The sequence below is a fragment of the Microcaecilia unicolor genome, chromosome 6, assembly GCF_901765095.1.
Source record: "Microcaecilia unicolor chromosome 6, aMicUni1.1, whole genome shotgun sequence".
Taxonomy (NCBI): Eukaryota; Metazoa; Chordata; class Amphibia; order Gymnophiona; family Siphonopidae; genus Microcaecilia; species Microcaecilia unicolor.
In genome coordinates, this window is record NC_044036.1 from 206,147,788 (window position 1) to 206,172,588 (window position 24,801).

The 24,801-nt window shown below is 42.1% G+C and overlaps 1 protein-coding gene across 3 annotated transcripts in view; it reads right to left on the reverse strand.

Annotated features, from left to right (window-relative positions):
• Window positions 1-24,801, reverse strand: part of KCNT2 (potassium sodium-activated channel subfamily T member 2) — a 1,050,204-nt gene that overhangs the window by 417,588 nt on the left and 607,815 nt on the right. For all 3 annotated transcript variants that reach the window (XM_030206382.1, XM_030206381.1, XM_030206379.1), the window contains exons 9-10: window positions 12,238-12,418; window positions 2,982-3,146 (exon numbers count right to left, since the gene is read on the reverse strand). In XM_030206382.1, the coding sequence (XP_030062242.1) occupies window positions 2,982-3,146; window positions 12,238-12,418 (346 nt within the window). The remainder of the gene's footprint in view (window positions 1-2,981; window positions 3,147-12,237; window positions 12,419-24,801) is intronic.

Genomic DNA, 24,801 nt, shown 5'->3' on the forward strand with positions numbered 1-24,801 from the left:
CCCAACATATTAACGTGTACACTAAAATTAGAACTTAAATGCATATGAGACACATGGTAAAGATGATAGTATGCTGACTTCAACCCACTATTTACCATGGCGCTAATTTTTAAAGCAGATGGACATCTCAAAATGGCCAAAAAGCGTCCATCAGCTGAAAACATACAAATCGTGATTTTTGAAAGGCAGAATTTGGACGTCTTACACTGCAGTTTATCCAAATAGCAAGAAGCATGTTGGAGGCATGTTTTAGGCGGGACTAGGGAGGGCCCAAAATTAGGATAGTGGAATGGGAAGACAGGTTCCAGGCAAAAATGAAGGATGTTTTATCTAGATCTGTTTCAATCATATCCAGGGTACAAAAAGGTGCCCTGATAGTGCAGCTGATCACTGAAGGGATGAAGGCATGATCCCTCAATCTCCCAGTGGTTACTGACACCATCCCACTCCCGCATGAAGTGAAAGTAACAGTGGAAACCAGGCTCTATGACAGCTTCAGGTATTATGACCATTTCTAATAGAGCAGCAAGCAAGTGTAAGGAGTAGCCTAGTGGTCAGTGCAGAGGACTTTGAACAACGGGACCCAGATGTAACTCTTTTATTTCTGTACAAATATGTGAGCCCTCTTGGCACATAGAAATATAGAAATACCTATTGTATCTGAACTTGTAAGACACCTGCAAGTATGATGGCTATTGAAGTGGTGTACCATTAGGCTTAGTAGGTTTTTATCTGTTCCTGGAGGGTTCATAATAACATATATATTAATTAAGGTTCGGACTTGAACCTGGGTCCCATGGTTTAAAGTCACTGCACTGACTACTAGGCTGTCCCTCTTCTGCAGGGATGTCTGAGTGGTCATTTTTGTATAAATGATGCCAGACATATGTTTTTGTGCCTGTTTTTTTTGTGTGTGTGTTCATATTTTAGACATTTCATTTTGGAAAAAGGCTGTTCATTTTCTATGCAAGAATGTATTTATCATGTATTTTCAAACAGGAATTCCTGATGTTCTTCTTGTTCAAAAATGGCTGTGAGATGAATAATGCCTTTTGGATGTTAAGAGCAAGATGACTCAATTCTGACTTGGCCGTTCAAAAATACCTCTCTATCGTTCCAATAAGAGTTAGTACCTACTTTGGACTAGGTGTTAGCTTTTTTTTTTTTTTTTACCAGACCTGCTGCCATAAAATCTTCCAGTATTAAATTATCCAAAGTGAAAGAACTGGTAACAAGGGAATTTACTCAACATCCTCATATGAATATCATGTCAGCTATTCCTCCATCACTAGCAAAGCCATGGGCTATCGAAGACCCACTACCTATCCCTTTAGAATGGGCACTTACCATTCCAGAGGTGCTTTTTCTTCTCTAGAGAGAGGACATGTAGAGTTCTCCTGTCAGCACCACCACCCAACTCAGAATGATGATACCTAGTGCCCTCTACTATAGATTGGAAGCTTAAATTTTAAATCTGTTTGGCTGTGATGCCAACAAAAGAGCTCTGTATTTTCACTTACTGGGAAAGAAGGAGGCATCGCTAGTGTAATAGATGCCATTTCTGGTGGGATGGGTGGTGTCAAGTGGTTTCATTATTTTTATGGAGAGTAAGGGTAGCATCAGATAGAGCTGAGGTTCATTCTTATGGGATGGAAAAGGGTGTCTCAGCACAATCATAATGTGAGTGAAGGGACTGGGTTAGTAGAAAAAGTCTTTCTGTTAAGAAATCCCTTCACTTCAAACCAGTAGGCAGAGGGTGGATGTTCAGAAGTCAGTACCAACAAATACACAATGGTTATAGTCGTGCAATGCAAAAAAACAACTGCACCAAAAATGGACGTCCAAATCAAAGGGTGTGGTGCAGAATTTTGTTGGTATCAAAGATTCAACACGAGCTGGAATAGAGCTGTTGTGCTTGAGTCTTTGATACCAACAAAATTCTGCAGCACACCCTATAATTTGGGACTTTTTTTTCACCTTTGCTGTTTGCATGCTTTATCGGTTTTAAGCAAAGGTTTGTTCTTTGTTCTGTTGACAAGGAAGATGTTATCATTTATGTTTCTGTCCATGTCAGTTATCAAGGTCAGGCTATTGAAGGTGAAGGGGTGTGAATTTGATATACTACCTTTCTGTGGTACAATTAAAGCAGTTTACTTTTTTATATATATGTAGACACTTTTTTTTCTACCTGGGGCAGTGGAGGGTTAAGTGAATTGCCCACGGTCACATGTTGCTGCAGTGGGAATTAAACCCAGCTCCCCAGGTTCTCAGCCCACTGCTCTAACCATTAGGCTTTTGAGGGCAACTTTTAGCAGGTAAAATGCACTGCATAGCATGTTAGGTCTTGTTTTTATGTGCACAAATACATTTTACCACATTGTGCCCAAAAATATTAACTCTGAGCTTTATTACATAGGTCTTATAGTGTGAATTCTGAAGGACTAGCAAAATGGTGCACCAATTTACAAAGACTTATAATAGCACTAGTAGCTAACTAGAAGAAGTTTTCAAATTCATTAATCATTTTTTGTGCTCAGAGATAAAATAAAATTGAGAACAAACCAAGAGGAACACAATAGTTCTGTTAGTTTCAATTTCCAAGTGAATTATAATAAGAATTTTTTTGGTACAGCAGTTTGAGAGGTAAGATTTACTATAAAGGAAATACAATTCTCACCCTTCCCCCAAGTTTTATGTATAGTGGTCTGTATGCTCCACTGAAGGGTGCAATGCAACCAGCATCATACCATTGGCATCATTCCCCAAATAAGAGAAATTGCATTTATTTGAGAACAGGCATATTGATATGCAGGTCAGAAACTTGAACAAAAAGATAAGGAGGCTTTTGCTCAGTTCATTCAACAATAGCCTGAAATAGTCACTCACATACTCTAGCAGCTATACTGCATACCTAATACGATTTAATTCAGTTTTGTATTGTCAGCCTAGGGATGTAAAATACAACAAGACAGTAAATATACCTGTAGTCTGGGGTGAGCATAGAACTCATTTAAGAAGTCCATAAGCAAGTCGATCTTCAGGGAGCTGACACACAACACGATATGCTTCTCTGTCTGCGCTCTGTGGCGACTATAGTTTCCACCAGATTTCTGTCTCTCCATCCACAAGTAGGCCAGCTGTTCAAACTGAAAGAACAAAGGCTTTATCTGCAAATGCACAGAGACAATTCACAGTAGACCACTGTATGGTTGTAGCTATCAGACATCCTTCATGACACAGCTTCTCACCTACAGGCAAAGGAATAGCTGCTCAGAGCTCTGCAGAGCAGGGAGTCCATAGTCATACAGTATCTGGGAATGCTACAGATTTAATCAGAAGACTGTGGGAATTTACATAAATTGCATGGTCTCTGGTGAAATACCAAGAACTCTGGGCAGGAGCATCCTGGAATCTTAGCCTCAGATGATCAAAAGCCCTGCGCTGTTCCAAGCAGCGCCCTAAAAATAGCACCGGGACAGTGCAGGGCTTTTCTGCATCGATGATCGAAGATAATGCATGCAAATCTAAGCAGCGCTATTATCTTTGATTATCATGTTTAAAGTGCGGGAGAATTGTGCCGAGCAATCCTCCCGCACTTGTTTGACAGGTCTGGGCTGTCAAACGCCCAAACCTGTCAAACAGCATGCCGAACAACGAGGCCGCCGCCGCGCAAACCGTCTCTCACCCTCCCGCCCAGCGACGGGGGGGGGGGGAGCTGGAGGTCCGGTGGGTCTCCAGCATCCCCACCCCCCCGAACCCACTGAAATCCTTAAAGTGGCCGCCTCCCGAAAAACGCTGCCCTACCCACCCACCCAGCGACGGGGGGGGGGGCTGGAGGATCGATAGGTCTCCAGCCCCCCAAACCCCCAGAAATAATTGATTGGCCGCCTCTCCCACACTGTGATCCATCGACGGGGGGGGGGGGGGGGGGCTGGAGGTCCGGTGGACCTCCAGCCCACCCCAACTCCTCCTCCCCTAGCATTGTCCTTAGATTCCCTGGTGGTCCGTGGTGTGGTGTGGTGTTGTGACACCCCCCTCCCGGCCCCCCTACCTTTTGTTGGAGGAGGGACGCAGCCTGCCTGCCTTCCTCCTCTTCCAGTCAGTCGACGCCCAAAATGGCGCCCTTACATGGTCTGTAGCCCCGCCCAGCGCATCCCAGGATGCAATGGGCGGGGCTGGGTGCCGCCATTTTGAAGCGGCGTCGACTGGAAGAGGAGGGAGGCAGGCATGCTGCGTCCCTCCTCCAACGAAAGGTAGGGGGGCCGGGAGGGGGATGTCACGACACCACACCACACCACGGACCACCAGGGAATCTAAGGACAATGCTGGGGGGAGGAGTTGGGGTGGGCTGGAGGTCCACCGGACCTCCAGCCCCCCCCCTCCCCGTCGATAAATCACAGTGTGGGAGAGGCGGCCAATCAACGATTTCTGGGGGTTTGGGGGGCTGGAGACCTACCGATCCTCCAGCCCCCCCCCCCCCCCCCCCCCGTTGCTGAGTGGGAGGGTAGGACAGCGTTTTTGAGGAGGCGGCCACTTAAGGATTTCTGTGGGTTCGGGGGTGCTGGAGACCTCCGGATCTCCAGCCCTCCGTGAACATGGGGGGAGATCGTCGGGGGGGACCGGAGGTCCACTGGACCTCCAGCCCCCGTTCGCGTTTGCCTTGGGGGGGAAAGGGGGCCTGCCAGCATGCAACTGCATGCTGGACGGACAGGGCTCACCATTCCTCCCCAATGATCCCGAAAGTCTAACGCCAGCTCAGAGCTGGCATTGATTTTGCCGCGGCCAGTGACCCAATGTTTGGCGCGCTGGCCGCTGATCATTGGGGATGAATGCGTTAAGCACTGATTAGCATGCATTTGCAAGCTAATTGCGTTACAAGCCCTGTTTAGCATGCATTTGCATACTACTTGCGCTAAGAGCCCTCGAGTGCACTGTTTCAGGCGCTCGAGGGCTCTGATCATGGGTCGGCTGCAAACTCTGGCGCTAGTATGGCGTTAACAGCCTCTAGCGCCGGAGTTTGCTTTTGATCATGAGGGCCTTAGGGAGCAGAAAACAGCTGCTCTGCTTGCTGCTACAGCTCCTCTCCTTCAGGAAGTATGCATAGAAAAGGGGAACATTTAAAGAAGGCAGCAGAGTGTTGCGTTCTGCTCTGTTGTACCTAGGGTTGCCATATTTGAGGAGACAAAATAGAGGACACCAAAAATAAAAAATGGTTGCTACCTTTGCTAAAGAAATATCTAATCATGGCAAACATGTAAATAGCCTTCAGTTAATGAACACACATCAAACAGTGACTGATGTACAGTACAGCAGTAAAAAATAACCTACTTTTCAAAAACTTCTAGATTTGAGTTTGACTGAGTTTGAGCCGATGCGTACTTGTCAGAAGAGTGGATAGCCCTCAACAAATCTGGCTGGCTTCTGAGATACATGTGAAAGTCTTTGCATGATCTATGCTTAAAATTGTACTGCACAAAATTCCTTTGAAAGATTCAACCAACAGGGAAACAGAGAGGAGATCAGCAATGAAACATAAGGAATGCCAAGCCAAATGCAAAGCGGAGATAAGGAGGGCAAAAAAGGACTTTGAAAAAAGTTAGTGTTAGAAGCGAAAATACAAAAGTAACATTTTTTTTAGATAGATTAAAAGCAGGAAGCCGGCTAAAGAATCGGTTGGGCCGCGGGACAAAAATGGTGTTAAAGGGGCAATCAGGGAAGACCAAGCTGTAGCGGAAAAATTAAATGAATTCTTTGCTTCGGTCTTCACCGAGGAGGATTTGGGAGGGACACTGGTGCCGGAAAGCGTATTTGAAGCAGGCGAGTCGGAGAAACTAAATGAATTCTCTGTAAACTTGGAGGATGTATTGGGTCAGTTCTGCAAACTGAAGAGTAGTAAATCACCAGGACCTGATGGTATTCATCCCAGAGTATTAATAGAACTGAAAAGTGAACTTGTAGAGCTACTGTTAGTAATATGCAATCTATCCCTAAAATCGAGTGTGGTACCAGAAGACTGGAGGGTAGCCAATGTTACGCCGATTTTTAAAAAAGGTTCCAGAGGATATCCGGAAAATTATAGACCAGTGAGTCTGACATTGGTACCGGGCAAAATGGTAGAGGCTGCTATTAAGAATAAAATTACAGAGCACATACAAAAACATGGGCTGATGAGACAATGTCAGCACGGATTTAGTGAAGGGAAGTCTTGCCTCACCAATCTACTGCATTTTTTTGAGGGGGTGAACAAACATGTGGACAATGGGGAGCCGGTGGATATTGTGTATCTGGATTTTGAAAAGGCGTTTGACAAAGTGCCTCATGAAAGACTCCTGAGGAAACTGGAGAGTCATGGGATCGGAGGTAGGGTATTACTATGGATTAAGAACTGGTTGAAAGATAGAAAGCAAAGAGTAGGGTTGAATGGTCAGTATTCTCAGTGGAGAAGGGTAGTTAGTGGGGTCCCGCAGGGGTCTGTGCTGGGACCGCTGCTTTTTAACATATAAATAAATGATCTACAGATGGGAGTAACTAGTGAGGTAATTAAATTTGCAGATGACACAAAGTTATTTAAAGTTGTTAAATCGCGAGAGAATTGTGAAAAATTACAAGAGGACCATACGAGACTGGGCATCTAAATTGTAGATTACTTTTAATGTGAGCAAGTTCAAAGTGATGCATGTGGGAAAGAGGAACCCGAACTGTAGCTACATAATGCAAGGTTCCACATTAAGGGTCACCAACCAAGAAAGGGATCTCGGCGTCGTTGTTGATGATACGTTAAAATGCTCTGCTCAGTGTGTAGCGAGGGCTAAGAAAGAAAATAGAATCTTAGGTATTATTAGGAAAGGGATTAAAATCAAAAGTGAGGACGTTATAATGCCTTTGTATCAGTCCATGGTGCAACCGCACCTCGAATATTGTATTCAATTCTGGTCGCCGCATCTCAAAAAAGATATAGTGGAATTAGAACAGGTACCGAGAAGGGCAATGAAAATGATACAGCGAATGGGACAACTTCCCTATGAGGAAAGGCTGAAGTGTCTAGGCCTCTTCAGCTTGGAGAAGAGACAGCTGAGGGGAGATATAAATAAATCATAAAATAGTGAGTGGAGTGGAACGGGTAGACATAAATCATTTGTTTACTCTTTCCAAAAATACTAGGACTAGGGGGCATGCGATGAAGCTACAAATTAGTAAATTGAATACAAATTGGAGAAAATTTTCTTCTCCTAGTGTGTAATTAAACTCAGGACTTCTCAGTGGAGAAGGGTAGTTAGTGGGGTCCCGCAGGGGTCTGTGCTGGGAGCGCTGCTTTTTAACATGGGATGGGAGTAACTAGTGAGGTAATTAAATTTGCAGATGACACAAAGTTATTCAGGGTCGTCAATCACAGGAGGAGTGTGAAAGATTACAGGAGGACCTCGCAAGACTGGGGGATTGGGTGTCCAAGTGGCAGATGAAGTTCAATGTTGACAAGTGCAAAATGATGCATGTGGGTAAGAGGAACCTGAATTACAGCTATGTCATGCAGGGTTCCGCATTAGGAGTCACGGACCTAGAAAGGGATCTGGGAGTCATCGTTGATAAGACGTTAAAAACTTCTGCTCAGTGTGCTGCGGCAGCTAAGAAAGCGCACAGAATGTTGAGTATTATTAGGAAAGGGATGGAAAACAAACACGAGGATGTTATAATGCCATTGTATCATTCCATGGTGCGACCGCACCTTGATTATTGTGTCCAATTCTGGTCAACGCATCTCAAAAACGATATAAAGGAATTAGAGAAGGTGCAGAGAAGGGCGACGAAAATGATAAAGGGACTGGAACGACTTCCTTATGAGGAAAGGCTGAGAAGGTTAGAGCTCTTCAGCTTGGAGAAGAGGTGGCTGAGGGGTGATATGATAGAAGTCTACAACATAATGAGCGGATTAGAGTGGACAGATGTGAAGCATTTGTTTACACTTTCAAACAACAATAAAACCAGGGGACACAAGATGAAGCTAGAATATGGTAAATTTAAAACAAATAGGAGAAAGTTTTTCTTTACTCAGCGTGTAGTTAGACTCTGGAACTCGTTGCCGGAGAATGTAGTGACAGCAGCTGGCCTTAAGGAATTTAAAGGGGGTTGGACAGATTCCTGAGGGAAAAGTCCATTGAACATTATTAATTTTTTTTTTTTTTTTTTTTTGGGGGGGGGTTGCCGGGTTCTTGACACCTGGATTGGCCGCTGTCAGAGACAGGATGCTGGGCTTGATGGACCCTTGGTCTTTTCCCAGTATGGCGGTGCTTATGTACTTATGTACTCTCGCTTTAGGACCGCATGTGTCCATGTGGGTTGGTGTGTTGGTCATAGGCACATAAAAGAAAAAGAGGATATTTTCCTAAAAATTAAAAAAAACTAGAGGCCATATCTGAAGAAGTCCAAAAGGAGGGCATATGCTCTTAAAAGAGGAAGTATGGTAACCCTAGTTGTGCCCACTCCAGTTCACTCCCTCCCTCCCTCCATATCCCCATATCCATGGATAGTATGTGCTAGAACAAGTTCAGAAGTGGCGGGGCATAATCGAACGGGGCACCCAAGTTTTCCTGAGGACGTCCTCATAGGACGTCCCCATGAAGGGGCTGGAAAACCCGTATTATCGAAACAAGATGGGCGGCCAATACGGTCGAGGATGCCCAAATCTCAACATTTAGGTCGACCTTAGAGATGGTCGTCCCTAGAGATGGTCATCCCCGATTTTCGGCCATAATGGAAACTGAGGATGCCCATCTCAGAAATGACCAAATCCAAGCCATTTGGTTGTGGGAGGAGTCAGCATTCGTACGACACTGGTCCCCCTGACATGCCAGGACACCAACCGGGCACCCTAGGGGGCACTGCAGTGGACTTCAGAAAAAGCTCCCAGGTGCATAGCTCCCTTACCTTGTGTGCTGAGCCCCCCAAAACTCACTCCTCACAACTGTACACCATTACCGTAGCCCTTAGGGATGAAGGGAGCACCTAGATGTGGGTACAGTGGGATTGTGGTGGGTTTGTGGTGGGTTTTGGAGGGCTCACATTTTACCACCACAAGTATAACAGGTAGGAGGGATGGACCTGGGTCCACCTGCCTGAAGTGCACTGCAGTACCCACTAAAACTGTTCTAGGGACCTGCATATTGCTGTCATGGAGCTGGGTATGATATTTGAGGCTGGCAAAGAGGTTGGGGAAAATATTTAATTTTTTTAGGGTGGGAGGGGGTTAGTGACCACTGGGGGAGTAAGGGGAGGTCATCCCCAATTCCCTCCAGTGGTCATCTGGTCATTTAGAGAACATTTTTGTGGCTTGGTCATAAGTAAAAAGGATCAAGTCGGTCAAGTGTTCATCAGGGACGCCCTTCTTTTTTCCATTATCGGCAGAGGACGCCCATGTGTTAAGAACGCCCCAGTCCCACCTTCGCTATGCCTCCAACACGCCCCCGCGAACTTTGGTCGTCCCCGCAATGGAAAGCAGTTGAGGACGCCCAAAATTGGCTTTTGATTATGCCAATTTGGGCGACCTTGGGAGAAGGATGCCCATCTCCCGATTTGTGTCGAAAGATGGGCGCCCTTCTCTTTCGAAAATAAGCCTGATAGTGATTCAGAATTTAGCTGAGAGCAAAGGGGGAAGGGCATGGAAACACCTGAAAGCATAATTCAGAAAGCTGCAAGTGACTAATGGGGGTAGAGGAAGGATAGTGCAAACCTTACTTAGACTACGAGAATTTGTGCTCATTGCTTTACATATGCAAAGTGAGTTAGGATGGTTTTCTGCATTTATATGACCCTTCCCTCTGCCATCATGTTTTTTCTGAGGGTGACTTTCTGAATTCCCTTGTTTCCTTTTGTCACCCCCACACTCTAGTTTAAATGTCTAAAAACATACTGTCTGAATTTGTCCCCAAGGATCCTTTTTCCTGTCATAGAAAGATGTAGCCCATCATTACAGTACAGCCTGTTATTTTGCCTCATACTACCCTATCCTCCTATGTATCTAAAGCCTTCTTCTTTACAACACACTTTAAGCCACTTATTGAATTCCTCGGTTTTACGACATTTTTATGCTCCCTTCCCACATGTAAGAATTATTTTAGAAAAAGTTGCAGTTTGAACCAAAGACTTCAGTTAATGAAGTCTGAACCAAAGACTTCAGTCCCTCCTCAAGCTTCTGGTATGCTCTCTGTGCTCTAAATTAAAGGATGCTAAAACTATGTACTTCTCAAAAGAGATAAAAGAAGCAGCCAGTTCGCAGAAAAAACTGTTTCAAATTATGAAACGTTTGACAACAATAACTAACGAAAAGAGAGAATCGCCTACTATTGACTCTGAAACTCTAGCAAAGTTCTTTAGCTCTAAAATCGAGAAACTAAGAGCCCTCTTCCCAAGGGTACCAAGGCTCGGTCATTCTGACAACTCCCCAAGTTCACAACTATTGGTACCTTGGAAGGATTTTGAAATTCCGTCTGCCGAATCATTATATACCTTGGTTGCAGGTTTATCTCCTACTTATAGTTCGTTGGATCCTATACCTTCTGCATGGTTGAAAAAACACTCGCTAGAAGTCCAGCAGTTTATGTACTCAATTGTCATGTTGAGCCTTTCTGATGGGATAGTTCCCACTATTTTGAAAGAAGCGCTAGTAAAACCTAGTCTAAAGAAAGCCTCATTGGATCCCTTATTACCTTCTAACTATAGACCAGTCTCTAATCTTCCTTTTCTATCCAAAGTTATAGAGACAGTAGTATTTAGACAGTTGCAAACTTATGTAGATTCAAAAAATTTGTTACATCCCAGACAATCGGGTTTCAGGAAAGGTCACAGTACAGAGACTATTCTGACTTCACTGTTAAGTGAAATCCATGCAAAATTAGAACTCGGTTATATTGCCCTGGTAGTTTCATTAGATTTGTCTGCGGCCTTCGACCTAATCAATCACAACTTACTCATTGATAGATTGAGTGAGATTGGTATTTCAGGGACAACTATGAAATGGTTTATATCCTTCCTAACGAATCGTTCATTTAAAGTAGTTCAGCAGCAATCCTGTTCTAGATCCTACAACTTATCATGTGGAGTTCCTCAGGGCTCGGTCTTATCTCCACTACTGTTCAACCTATTCATCAGTCCCCTGGCGCTCCTCATTCAAACAATGGGTATAAGTTTTTACTCATATGCAGATGATTTTTTGCTTATCCATTATGTTAGACCATCGAACATAGATCTTACACCCATTCAAATATGCTTGGATAAAGTAGCAGACTGGTTGACAACACATCAGCTGGTACTGAACCCGGATAAGACTACTACATCTTGGATAGTAGGGCAAGGCACATATCCCTCTGTGGTACCTGTGCTATTTGGTCAGAATATTCCAACAGTTAAGTCTTTTAGATATCTCGGGGTCATTATTGATTCCGCATTGACCTTTGAGGAACAAGTATCCGATGTAGTGAAAAAATCTTTCTTTCATCTGAGACGGCTTCGGTCAGTCAGAAATTCAATAAGTAAGGACTCTCTCAAAACGCTGACATCGGCATATATTACTTCACGTTTAGACTACTGTAACATTGTATATGCTGGGATTACTCAAGCAAACTTAAAGCGATTACAAAGAATTCAAAATACAGCAGCACGTATGATCTGTAGGGCCCGGAGGGATGATCGAGCAACACCTTTATTGCATCATCTGCACTGGCTCCCGGTCGAAACAAGAATAAAGTTTAAGGCTCTTGTCCTGACACACAAAGCCTTTCACACATTAAACCCTAGCTACTTGTCGAATTTAACAATCCCCTACACCGCTATGCGAACTCTCAGATCCCTAACAGATAACAGGTTAGTCATTCCCCCTCTTACTAAGGCTAGGTGGGAATCTACACGGAGATCGGCTTTTTTCTACCTCCCTTTGAAATCCTGGAAGCTTCCTTAATTACAGCCAATTCCTTCTTGAAGTTGTTGATTTCATCTTTCATGGCTGATATTTGGAGACAGATAGGGCACGCTCTAAGGTTCCAGATGGTTTGTCTTAGTACTAAAGCACATGTATTGCATTGAATGAAAGTCATGATGTAATTTACAAGTGTGAAAAGGTGAACATGTTACCCCATGTTCACCTTTCACACTTGTGAATTTTTACACTGTATATATGAGAATGCAAAGGGGGGTAATTCAGATTAACAAACATTCTTTTGCAAAAGAAAATCAATTTTTTTCAATTACCTGTATTGGTAGTACCACAAGAGCAACACAGATCATAATGACCACCAGTAACTTTGAAGGCCAGATTTTTGGTGTAACATCTCCAAATCCCACAGTGGAAAATGTCACAATGCAGAAATAGAGGGAATCAAAGAGAGTCAGCTTGTTTCCAGCTCTTTCCAAATGCTGAATTCCACAAATGCTAATATTTAAAAACAAAACAATAGAAAGACTATTGGTAATGGAAAATCAGTATGTTGCATACAAGTTACAGTATATTCCTTAGACTGACCTTTCCTAATACACATTTAGAGTTGCTGATGTTCCTGAAGAAAGAAGTTTCCAAGAGAACAATGTTAAAACAAAAAAGAAGAACCCATAAATTCAGACACTTAAATTGGATATCTATTTCCCGCTAAGGAGGTTTAATTTTAAGGTGAAAAGTTCATCTAAATTTAAGAGCCCAACACAGAAGCCTCCTTTTTATATACCTAGATTTTGGAGTAAATTTTAATTTTAGAAACGTTAAGGCAATGTTTACATGTTTAAAAAGCAGATTTATACATGTAAATTGTCATATCTGTAAGCTGTAATATTTATAAAAGGCCCAACTTGTAAGTTTAAAGTTCATACGAAAGGTGCTCTTAGTTTTTTAACATGTGCAGTTACAAATTTGCTTTTCCTATTGTGTATTGCTTGCTTTGGCAGTTCTGTATGTATTTTCTAGAAAGTTCATCGTTCATCAAGACTTTTCATTTAAAAAAAAAAAACTTGGCTAGCTTTAATTGCTCAGTCCTAACTTTTGTTTCCCTACTCAGGGAACCAAACAAAATTATCCTCTGCAGATCCTACATTGAGTGCCTGATGCTGAAAATCAGTGCTAAACTTATTTTTTCTTAACTTAAATCTACCTCTATAGCCACCTACCTTTAGAAGCTTCATGAAACTAGGGTCTTAAACTTAAGTATCCAGCTCTAGTAAGTAGTCAAAGGGAACAATTTAGGAGCCTAATTCTGAAAGTTAGGAGCCTAAACTATTTGAATATTAGGCTCTGTGTTTTAAAAGTGTCTTAATTTTAACATACAGTTGTATATGTTCAAAGTAAGGGCCACCGGTGCAGATGTTTCACCTCAGAAAATTTGAGGACAGCTGAAAGTAGGCCTCATTCTATACTCCCCTCTCTCTCCTATTACTGTAGGTATTACATGCTTGGTGAGTTTATCAATGGATTGGCAGCCTTAGCCCAACCTCCCCTCCTCCTCTGCAAGACTGATTTTGTAAGTTCATATTACATTATAGGAGATGGTTTTATTTTTCAAAATTATAAGTACAATACAATCACTTATATCAAGCCATAGTATTAAACATTTTTATTCCATAAGTAGCGAACAAACATGCAAAGTAGGGATGGACAGACAGCTTTCCAAAAAGCAGAACAAGCCTGTGGTGCAAGAGTAATCAAAATATTTATTGAAGTATCAACAATAAAAGGATTCTCATTCCAACCAGCAGCGGAGAAAATAACCCAACCTAACCAACAGACTCACCGTGGAAACCCACCACCGTCAGGGAAGAACGGAGTGCCAGAGGGACACCAACATCAGTACCAGTACTGGACCAACGAACAAACAAATGCCTCTAAGGAATCAGGACAGGGAAGAAACTGGGGAGCAGACTTGGAAATAACCCAATGAAAGGAGAAGCTGCAACAACACTGCTTCCAGCAAGGATGCCGCATCTAAGTGAGCATCACAGACTCTGGATGAGTGAGACACCAACATGAGGGGCAACCCAACCGTTGGAAACCAGCAAACCAGGTAGACAAATGTAGACCACCTAGTCCTACACAAACGTAAACTCAAACACCCCAGACTCCCAAATATACACACTCAAAAAAAAAAAAAGAAACTCACAGTAGACGAACCCAATCTTGACTGTAACATACATTGACATTGAGAATAAATACAGCAACCCACCCCCCCCCCCCCCCCTTGTGCCTTAAGCTTCCTTCAAAATGGCCAACCTAAGGACATGGATTTTCTATTACATAATAATAATATGGATAATGGGGTCACCAGCTGCTTCACCAATGAATGGAACAAAATTCTGGTACACATCACTGTCAGATGACACTCACAACAACAAGTGGCAGAGCCAAATCACAACCCCCTCAACAAAACAGAGATCAAACCAACTACCAAGAACACAAAGCTAAACCTGAAAAACAATTAGCAAGACCACTATCTCAAAACAGACAGACCACACAATTACAAATTGTTAAACACAACAACATCAAATATGAAACATATGTCTCGATATTCATAGGATATATAAATGCGAAATTGGCAGTAAATAAGTCAGCAGTACTTAGAGACGATAGAAATGGAACAACTAGGATTACTGCACATAACAGGGATACAAATGTAACAAATAATAATAATAATTTTAAAACCATCATGTATATTCAGGGACACTAAAATACTGTTCAGTTTGTCAGTTTGCCTTATCACATTTTCTAGGCCCACCATATTTTGTTTCTTTCAAATTGCCACAATTAAATACTGTTCCTGGCATGCTTATATCCCTGTACACACAGAAGAAATAAATCTCCGCAAGAGTATAGAGTATGAAGCAAAACAACGAATATGACTCAAAAGCAATGGACGATGCTCCAGTTTAAAAAAAACCCTGTTTATTAGGGATGATGGAGACTCGACACAGTTGTGTTTCAGCCGACTAGGCCTGCATCAGGAGTCTCTTGTATTAAATAAAATCATCCACTTGAGATATTTGTCGTCATAAGTAGAACAAGAGCTATTGCAGACAGTAAAACTTTGAGCGTGAACCCGCAGTTTACCTTCGCTGCTTTGCTTCATGCTTATATCCCTAACATCTTAACATCAGTAAAGAATGAAGCAAACAATATCTTGATGTGACATTTCCCCAGTAAATATTGGAATAATTGAAAGCAGACATTATTGTTGGGTTACTAAATTTGTAAGCTTTCTTAATTTCTGCTAACATTTCATCTTCTCTTTGTTCATTCTGGCCAGGTAGGCAGTAGTTTATTCTCATCACTTCGCCATCACACATAAAAAGCAATATGAGACCTTTATAAAAAGAAATTCTGTTTTCTGAGGAAAATTCATACTGTTTGGCTCTATACCATCCTTAACATAGTGCCATCTCTCCGCCATTTTGATCCATTGTGAATAAATGTGTACCCTGGTATCACAGCGATTCATTGGTTATGCATCTTCCACCAGGTCTCAGATGCTTATTATATCCACATCTTCTTCATTCTACTATAATTCTATATTATTTTTGTTTACATAATTCTAGCATTTGCATACTGACTTTCAAAGAGGGGCATAATTGAAAGGGGCGCCCAAGTTTTCCTGAGGACATCCTCGCAGGACGTCCCGGCAAAGGGGCGGAGAAACCCGTATTATCGAAACAAGATGGGCATCCATCTTTCGTTTCGATAATACGGTTGGGGACGCCTAAAGCATGAAATTTAGGTTGACCTTAGAGATGGTCGTCCCTAGAGATGGTTGTCCTTGATTTTCGGCGATAATGGAAACCGAGGACGCCCATCTCAGAAACGACCAAATCCAAGCCCTTTGGTCATGGGAGGAGCTAGAATTCATAGTGCACTGGTCTCCCTGACATGCCAAGACACCAACGGGGCACCCTAGAGGGCACTGCAGTGGACTTCAGAAATTGCTCCCAGTTGCATAGCTCCCTTACCTTGTGTGCTTAGCCCTCCAAACGCCCCCCAAAACCCACTCCCCACAACTGTACACCACTACCATAGCCCTTATGTGTAAAGGGGGACACCTACATATGGGTACAGTGGGTTTCTGGTGGGTTTTGAAGGGCTCACATTTACCACCACAAGTGTAACAGGTAGGGGGGATGGACCTGGGTCCGCCTGCCTGAAGTGCACTGCACCCACTAAAACTGCTCCAGGGACCTGCATACTGCTGTCATGGAGCTGGGTATGATATCTGAGGCTGGTATACAGGCTGGAAAAATTATTTTTAAATTTTATTTTAGGTTAGGAGGGAGTTAGTGATCACTGGTGAAGTAAGGGGAGGTCATCCCCAATTCCCTCCGGTGGTCATCTTGTCATTTAGGGCAGATTTTTGTGGCTTGGTTGTAAGAAAAAAAAGGACCAGGTAAAGTCGTCCAAGTGTTCGTCAGGGTCGCCCTTCTTTCTTCCATTATTGTTCGAGGACGCCCATGTGTTAGGCACGCCCCAGTCCCGCCTTTGCTACGCCTCTGACACACCCCGTGAACTTTGGTCGTCCCTGCGATGGAAAATAGTTGAGGACGCCCAAAATCTGCTTTTGATTATGCCGATTTTGGCGACCCTGTGAGAACGCCCATCTTGCGATTTGTGTCGAAAGATGGGCGCCCTTCTCTTTCGAAAATAAGACTGAAAGTTTGCTTGTTATTTGGATTTACATCCTGCCTACCAGTTGATATGGATACTTTTGAATCCTTTAATTCAATAAGTTTTTTAATTATGCCTGTATTGCAACCTCTTTATTGGGATACTTTAATGTCCCGGTTTTGTTAGTACCCTTCAAAGGTACCTCACTCTGAACAATATTCCGGTTTTTAAGCTGTTTCATTTTTTTTTTTACATTTGCACTAGAAATTGATTTTCATCCTAGTTAAGATGGAGAGCAGTCTTTAGGAATGGACTCTTCTTTCCCTAAAATATCATCCAGTGCTTTTTCTTTCTTTTTAAACTATGGCTGATGCTTTTATTGCTATATTGTCTTCTTGCAAGGAGCAATTTACTTTTTACTATCAATATCTCTTTTCTAATGAATGTGCAACCTTAAAAATAATGAGAGACTTAGGGCCTCTTTTATCAAGCTGCACTAGAGATCCCCGGTGTGGCAATGCCAACAAAGCCCATTCACTTTGAATGGGTTCCATCGGCATTGCTGTGTAGGAACTGCTAGTGTGGCTTGATAAAAGAGGTCCTGTTTCTTTCATAAGTTCAGTTATGCCTCTAAATTTCATAATGCTGTCTATAGAGCAGATCTGTTGCCTTCCAGGACAGTTTATTTACTACAACAGCTTACTTGCTAAGGGGTATGTTTACTAAGGTGCGTTAGCATTTTTAATGTGCCTGTAAATTTAAGGCGCGTTAAATGCTAACGTGCCTATACATTTCTATGGGTGCATTAACGTTTAACACGCATAAACCATTTACACACATTAAAAATGCTAACGCGCCCATAGCACCGCCTAGTAAAACTAGCCCTGAGATTGGTACAATATGGTTTTTTTAGTTCTCTTGATTGTATTAATATTTTCACTAGAAAAAAAACCCAACTCAAAATAAATCCCCAACATGGCATAAACAGAAAAACCCCAAAACACCTATTACACAAAAATGTCAATCAAATTTCACAAAGTGGTAGATTACCAAGAAGCTAGCCTACATCATAACAGGATAATGTAGAAGATGGGGAGTAAAAAGCATATATAGCAAACATATGATCGTCTCTGGGAAAAGGTGAAAAAAGCAGTGGAACCAAAATGTTGAGAATGGCCAATTTTTCATGTCACGGGTCCACAAGCAGTCTGTAAAAGTTACATGTTTAAACTTCTGTATCGTTTTTATTTTTTCATATAAAAGGATGGGGTTTGGACAGTTGTATTACAAGCTCTAACAGAATGCATTAAAATTTATTTTTTGTTTCTGATGACTTTACTCACCTTTTCCCAAAGGTAGTCACATACAATTAAAATTATGTTGATTCACAAAATTGCATAAAAGGAGTCCAATTTTTATTGTAGCAAGGCCTGTTATTCCTGTGTTCCACAGTGCTACTCAATGCAGATCTCCGAGGTCCACAACCCAGTTGAGTTTTCAGGATTTCTCCAATGAATATGCATGAGATCTATTCACATGCATTGCCTCCATTGAGAACCCCTGTATTAGATGGTGTTCAAATTTCACTATGAGACTGATACAGTGCCACCATTGATTCATATGGACTAGTCACAAGTCCTTCCAGTGATGTAAGTAACACAACTTTAATTAGTACTGCCATCAAAATATCAAATAACTGGAGTCCTTGGGTAAGACAACAAATCTTAGCATTATCAGCTGGAGGGTAAGAGGCAGTCTACAAGAAATTATGTGTGTGAAAATATTCCAGACTTAAGACCAATATTGCTGCAATGTTGGGCAGCTGTATAACATATGCTGAAATTATCATCCAGTTTTAAGAAACCTAAGGCCTTCTTCCCTACACCATCATATGATCCATGCACTGAGACTCCATCCGTAGCTCTGTCTATCTTTAGGGTCCTGTGCATTGAACATGAAGCATTACTAAGAATGCTACCCTGGTGGCTACATATTTCAAATTTCTACCTAAAGGTCTAAGGGGCCCTTTTACTAAAGCTGAGCATGTGCTAACAAATAGCACACGCTAAATGCTAAGGGGCCCTTTCACTAAGCGGCAGTAAGCCCACCTCGGGCTTACCGCACGCCAATTTGTAGCTATGACCGGCCCAACTCGGTCCACCCCTAGCATGTGGCATGTCCGATGCTAGCGGAAATAGTCAAAAAATATTTCCGCAGGGGATTACCCGGCAGTAATTGGGCAGCGCTGCGCACTACCTGGTTACCACCAGGTTAGATTGGGAGCCCTTAGTGCCACCTCAGTAGGTGGTGGTAAGTGCTTCCTCCCGCATGGTCATGTGGTAAGAACAATTCTACCACATGGCCATGTCTTTTTTCAGCCTTTTTACCCGCTGCGGTAAAAAGGGCCTCAGTGCTTGGCTCAGCGCAGGGCCCTTTTTACTGCAGTTTAGTAAAAGGGCCCCTAAACTTCTTAGCATTTAGTGCATGCTAATTCCATTAACACGCACTAATGTTTAGTAAAAGGGCCCCTAAATTTGGCTTCAATACCACACATTTTTGTGGTGCAGATAAGTTTTCTTTCTTTTTTAATGAATTTTGAACTAATAAATTCTGGTTTACTTAAAATGTTTCTGCTACCTATTCCCACCTCTATTGTTCTGCTTTAATTGCTTCTTTAATAGCTGGATATACTTAAAAAAAAGAAAGAAAGAAAACATAAACAGAACTTGTTTCTCTAACCAACAAATAAACTGTTTGTTAACTTGTTTTCTAGCTATCTGGTTTTCTACATTATAATCTCTTGGTAAACTGAACATTTGTAGCTCTTAGCTGTAGAAATTCTAAGCTGGCCTGTTTGGCCTTTATATAAAACAAAAAGAGAAAGACAGAGAGAGAGAGAGAGAGATGGGATTACCAACAGTTCAGAGAGTTTGTAGGCCTTGAGCACTTTAAATCTCTCCAATCCTACCCCTACCATGACTATATTTATTTATATAGTCTTCCTAAGATACAAAGCCAATAGACTGTTTTGTGCACACACCTGTATTGCTTTTGATAATACAACATATCTATATTTAACCCATATAATCAAAATGACTATTATTCAACGCAATTGCCGCAGTGTTCTTAGAGCCTTAGAGCTTTCCCCATCTGTCTCCAGGTCTCTGCTTTGAAAACTTACTAATTTGCTTTTAAGTTACTAATTTGGAAATCTTGTCTGGATGCCTGCAGGGGTCTTTTCCTTTGGAAATCTTGTCTGGATGCCTGTAGGGGTCTTTTCCTGCTCTCTGACCTTTGCTGGTCAGAGGCCTGGTAACCTGAACCATCTTTTCCTAATCTAATATGGATTCTGTAGCCTCTGGCCTGAATACATCAGAAACCAGATTTCTACAGAGGAAAATACTTCTTGCTGCTGCTGACTTCATCCAAGGACATATGAGTATCTGTGAACCATGGAGGGTGTTTGCTACCATCAGACTTGTGACTGGTAAGAGATTCTTTGCTGGGATCACAAGGCCTCTCATTGTCATGACCATGAATTCTGCTGGACAGAAGTACACAGTTTGTGATTGGTCCAGATGTGTCACCTGAACTGAGAGGGATGCCAATGTTGGACAAGAGAGAAAGAAAAATAGAAGTGGAGAAGATTTGATGCTGAATGGATCTCTCTCAGAGGAGATAGATAAACTAATTTGCCCCCAATCACCTGTGAACTGAACTCTGTGCTGAGCACTACACGAAACAGTTCAAAAGCAGCTCTTTGGCTTTCTATGAGCTAAGTAACCAGCTGCACAGAGCAGGGACCATGGACTTTTTCCTGATCTATCAGAGATCGCAGGTATCTGATAGAGCCTTGAAGAGAAGCCGATTCATCACCCCCTTCGACTACAGGACCTAAAGGGCTTGCAGGAATTTTTTTTCTTATAGCTCAGAGTTAGTTATTTTTGGTTTGCCTGCGAATGACTGGTTAAAACAGGACCTGTGGATTTTAGCCTAATTCTGCTGCTGTTGGCAATCTTTTCTCAGGATATATTATAGATGCGTAATTATTATATATATTCACATATCTCTTGGTGTATTAATTAGTATATTTTGGTAGTGTACATTGTTTTGTATCTTGCTTTGCATGTTGCCATTTTGTTGTTTTTAGCAAATGAGTCCAGAATAATTACTGCATAAGTGATTTTCTGCTAACCTAAGTACCTTATTCTACATATAAATTCTCAGGGGAAGATGTGGAGAAAATATTTTGTTAAAGAAATTAAGATTGAACTCTGAGTTAAGCAAAAGGTTGGATTCTTTTGAAAGCAATTATTCCGCTTTAATTAAGGGCAACATGTTATTGGAAACTAAATTGAAAAGATTTGAAAATGTATCCTGGGCAAATAATTTAAAATTTGTACAAATTTTACTTATTGTTCTTTAATTTCTCCATTATGAATGCTAAACTAGTATTTTCCTCAAATTTTGAATTTTGATTCTATTTCATTTTATAAATGGTGCTAAACATTTCATGTGCAAATTTGGGTGAATACCCCATTTTAGCGCACAATTTAATTGAACAATGAGCCAATTAGCACTGATAACTGGGCTTTTAATAATCAAAGTTATGCATGGATATTTATGTGCCCGAATCCACGCTTAAATTTTATGTGTGGCTCCAAAAAGGGGGTGTGACCATGGGTGGATCAGGAGCATTACTGTAAATTATGCGTGCTGTTATAGAATAAGGGGGGATCCATGACTAATTTAGGTGCAAGCATTTATACTAGGGTTTAATTGGTATAAACAGTTGAACTTAAATTAGGCGCAGTTCTCAGCACCAAGTGTTATTGTATAAACGGCGCCTAACTTTGAATGACATTTTTAGGATAGCATATAGTATGGTTTTTTTTCAGTCGACATCAATTTTTCAGTGCCATTTATAAAATTAAGTTTAAGGATTGATTAAGAACTTGGCTGGTGAAATTCAGGATAAATCAATTGATTCTAATTTGACTGCATTTCTAGAATCTTCTATGCAAAAAATCACTAACATAGTAACATAGTAGATGACGGCAGAAAAAGACCTGCACGGTCCATCCAGTCTGCCCAACATGGTTTAGTGGTGGTGACTTCATATCTAGAATGTGATAAAAGTATCTGCTTTTCATACAGTCTTTCTGTCAGACTGTGAGCCCTTGTGCCTTGATCCCACACCTTAGCTGAGTCCAAAGTCGGTGTCGGAAGGTGGCCGGACAATCCTGAACCTTCGCCTGGGAAGGCCGCCGTTCCCTGGAAGTTGAGCCTCCAGATGCGGGCGGTCTACAGGTCTTCTGGAACCACGCGGGGTTGTCGCCCAGGAAAGACATGGGTGGAAAACAGATACCCAGAAGGAGGTAGTCAGGATCTGGTCCATGGTCAGGGCAGGCAGCAAACAAGCAACGGTCAGGATTCGGTCCGAGGTCAGGGCAGGCAGCAAACAAGCAATGGTCAGGATTCGGTCCAAAGTCAGGGCAGGCAGCAAACCAGCAATGGTCAGGATTTGGTCCAAAGTCAGGGCAGCAACAAACAAGCAATGGTCAGGATTCGGTCTGAAGTCAGGGCAGGCAGCAAACCAGCAATGGTCAGGATTTGGTCCAAAGTCAGGGCAGCAACAAACAAGCAATGGTCAGGATTCGGTCTGAAGTCAGGGCAGGCAGCAAATAACAGAATCCAAAACAGGCAAAGGTCAAAAATCAGGAACAAATACAAGATGGTCCAACTGCACTGAAACTACCCAGGAACTGAATAGAAACCGAAGCACAGAAGGACTGAAGGCAAGGCTTTAAATAGTAAGGCAATCAGAGTCAACCATCCTCACCTGAATGCAAAATGGCTGTCCCCACAAGAGATCTCAAAGGACCAAATATGGGCTTCCTTCCTGTCCTTGTTACTCCAAGATGGCTTCCTAAGCGATGATCTAGCCAAGATGGCTGTACCCCTAGAGCTATCCAAGATGGCTACAACTCTTGAGCTACCCAAGATGGCTGCGTCCATAGATCCAACCAAGATTACGGCTGCCAGAAATAGGAAACAGAAACAGACCCTCCTAAGACTGATCCTCGTCCCTTTCAGACGGAACTGCGGGATGACTTAGCCGGGAGGAGCGTCGAACAGGTGAGGGACGTGACACTTTCCATGGACAAAAATACATTTATCCAGATTTATATTCCTAAATACAAGGGTTGCCAATGGAACTTTTACAATTACATCCACTTGCCTTGGCCTTGGGTATATCTTCTTTTCTTCATTTTCTCATGATGGGTGAGAATATGGTTTCTTTGATCCCGTGCAACTGAAAAACCTGATCATCAATATACACTACAAACTAAAGTGCAACTGCGAGGGTCAAAAATTTACATCAGACGTGGATGCTGTTCAAAAACACCATCCTGGAAGCCCAGGTCAAATATATTCCGCGCATTAGAAAAGGAGGACGGAAGACCAAACTACAGCTGGCGTGGTTAAATAGTGAGGTGAAGGAAGCTATTAGAGCTAAAAGAAAATTCTTCAGAAAATGGAAGAAGGAACCAACTGAAAATAATAAGAAACGGCATAAGGAATGTCTAGTCAAATGCAAAGCGCTGATAAGGAAAGCTAAGAGAGACTTCGAAAAAAAGATTGCATTGGAGGCAAAAACACATAGTAAAAAATTTTTTAGGTATATTAAAAGCAGGAAGCCGGCAAAAGAATCAGTTGGACCGCGAGATGACCAAGGAGTAAAAGGGGCGATCAGGGAAGACAAAGCTGTAGCAGAGAGATTAAATGAATTCTTTGCTTCAGTCTTCACAGAGGAAGATTTAGGTGGGATACCGGTGCCGGAAATCGTATTCGAAGCTGACAAGTTGGAGAAACTCAGAGCCAGATGCACTAAACGAGCCCTTAACGAGCCCTTAACGAGCAAGTAGTAAACCCTGGCATACACTAAACACTTTTTTCCGACGATGGTAGCAGCTAACAAAAACAGAATGCAGATGAGCAAATCGTGTAGAAACCCTATTGTAATGAGATGCACTAATCTTTTCCGATTGCCTTAATGCTAGAAAACCCTGGAAAATCTAACGAGAGGTCTGTACCTCTCGTTGGGGCTGCGCAGGATTGGAAAAATTATTAAAATGTAAAAAACAAATCTGGGTGGGGGGGGGGGGGGAACAGCCAAGTGCTCGTCATGGACGGCTATTATGGCCATTCTACACCCGAAAAACCGCCCAAGTGCTTGTCAGGAGCGACCTTTATGGACGTTCTTCACTATATTGAAAAAAAAAAATCAAACAGGCTCCGATGCTGCAAGCTCTTTTTTGGACATCATTCAACCCCGGAATAATAAAAACGTCCTTTTTGGCCGTGCTTCACTCAGCTGAGAGACCTGGAAGTCTCTGAGCCAATCACAGCGCGTTTTCTACTGTAGGATTCGGTGTGCGTCAAACTCAGAATTACCGCCTGGTGTACACGCTACCCCTTCGGTAGTGACAACTTGGCACACGCTACCCACACATTAGCCTTCATGCAGATTTGTAAAAGAGCCCCTTGCTGTTTTTGATATATATGAATGTTTTTATTAATTGTATATTTTTAGTTTTTATGGTTTGCTGTGCTTTTCTATCACATATGGATTTCCGATTTGTGTATTTTAATTGTTTTAATGTTATATTTGATTGTAAACCATTCTGATTTATTCTGTAATAAGAATCGGTCTAGTAAATAAATAAACGATAATGTTTTATAGAATGGTTGTCTCACTTTAAAAAAGAACTGAAAGTTGTTGGCATAAATTCTATAATTCAAGCCTAGCGCGCCTAATAGAGTACACAGAGGTTTCAAAAAGTTGCTAAATAGCATAACTGAAACCTGTGGGAAATAGCAGGAAAATGGGGGTTACAGATCATAAGCAGGAAAATTGAGGTTACAGATCAATGCACGGAAAAGCAAGTGCATGACTTCAGACGATCTGAAAGCGGGTCTGCAAGTCTGTACTGAGCCAAAAAAAAAAAAACAGGTAGAAAACTTGAATGGTGGAAACTCAAGTACTTACGTATGTAAATATCACACTTACACATGAATGTCTGCCATTTTGCAATCCTGCATGTGTGACACAGAAGCCATTTTTTTTTTTTGGGGGGGGGGGGGGGAATATCTCCCTTAATCCTTCCTGTAAATGGCTAGCT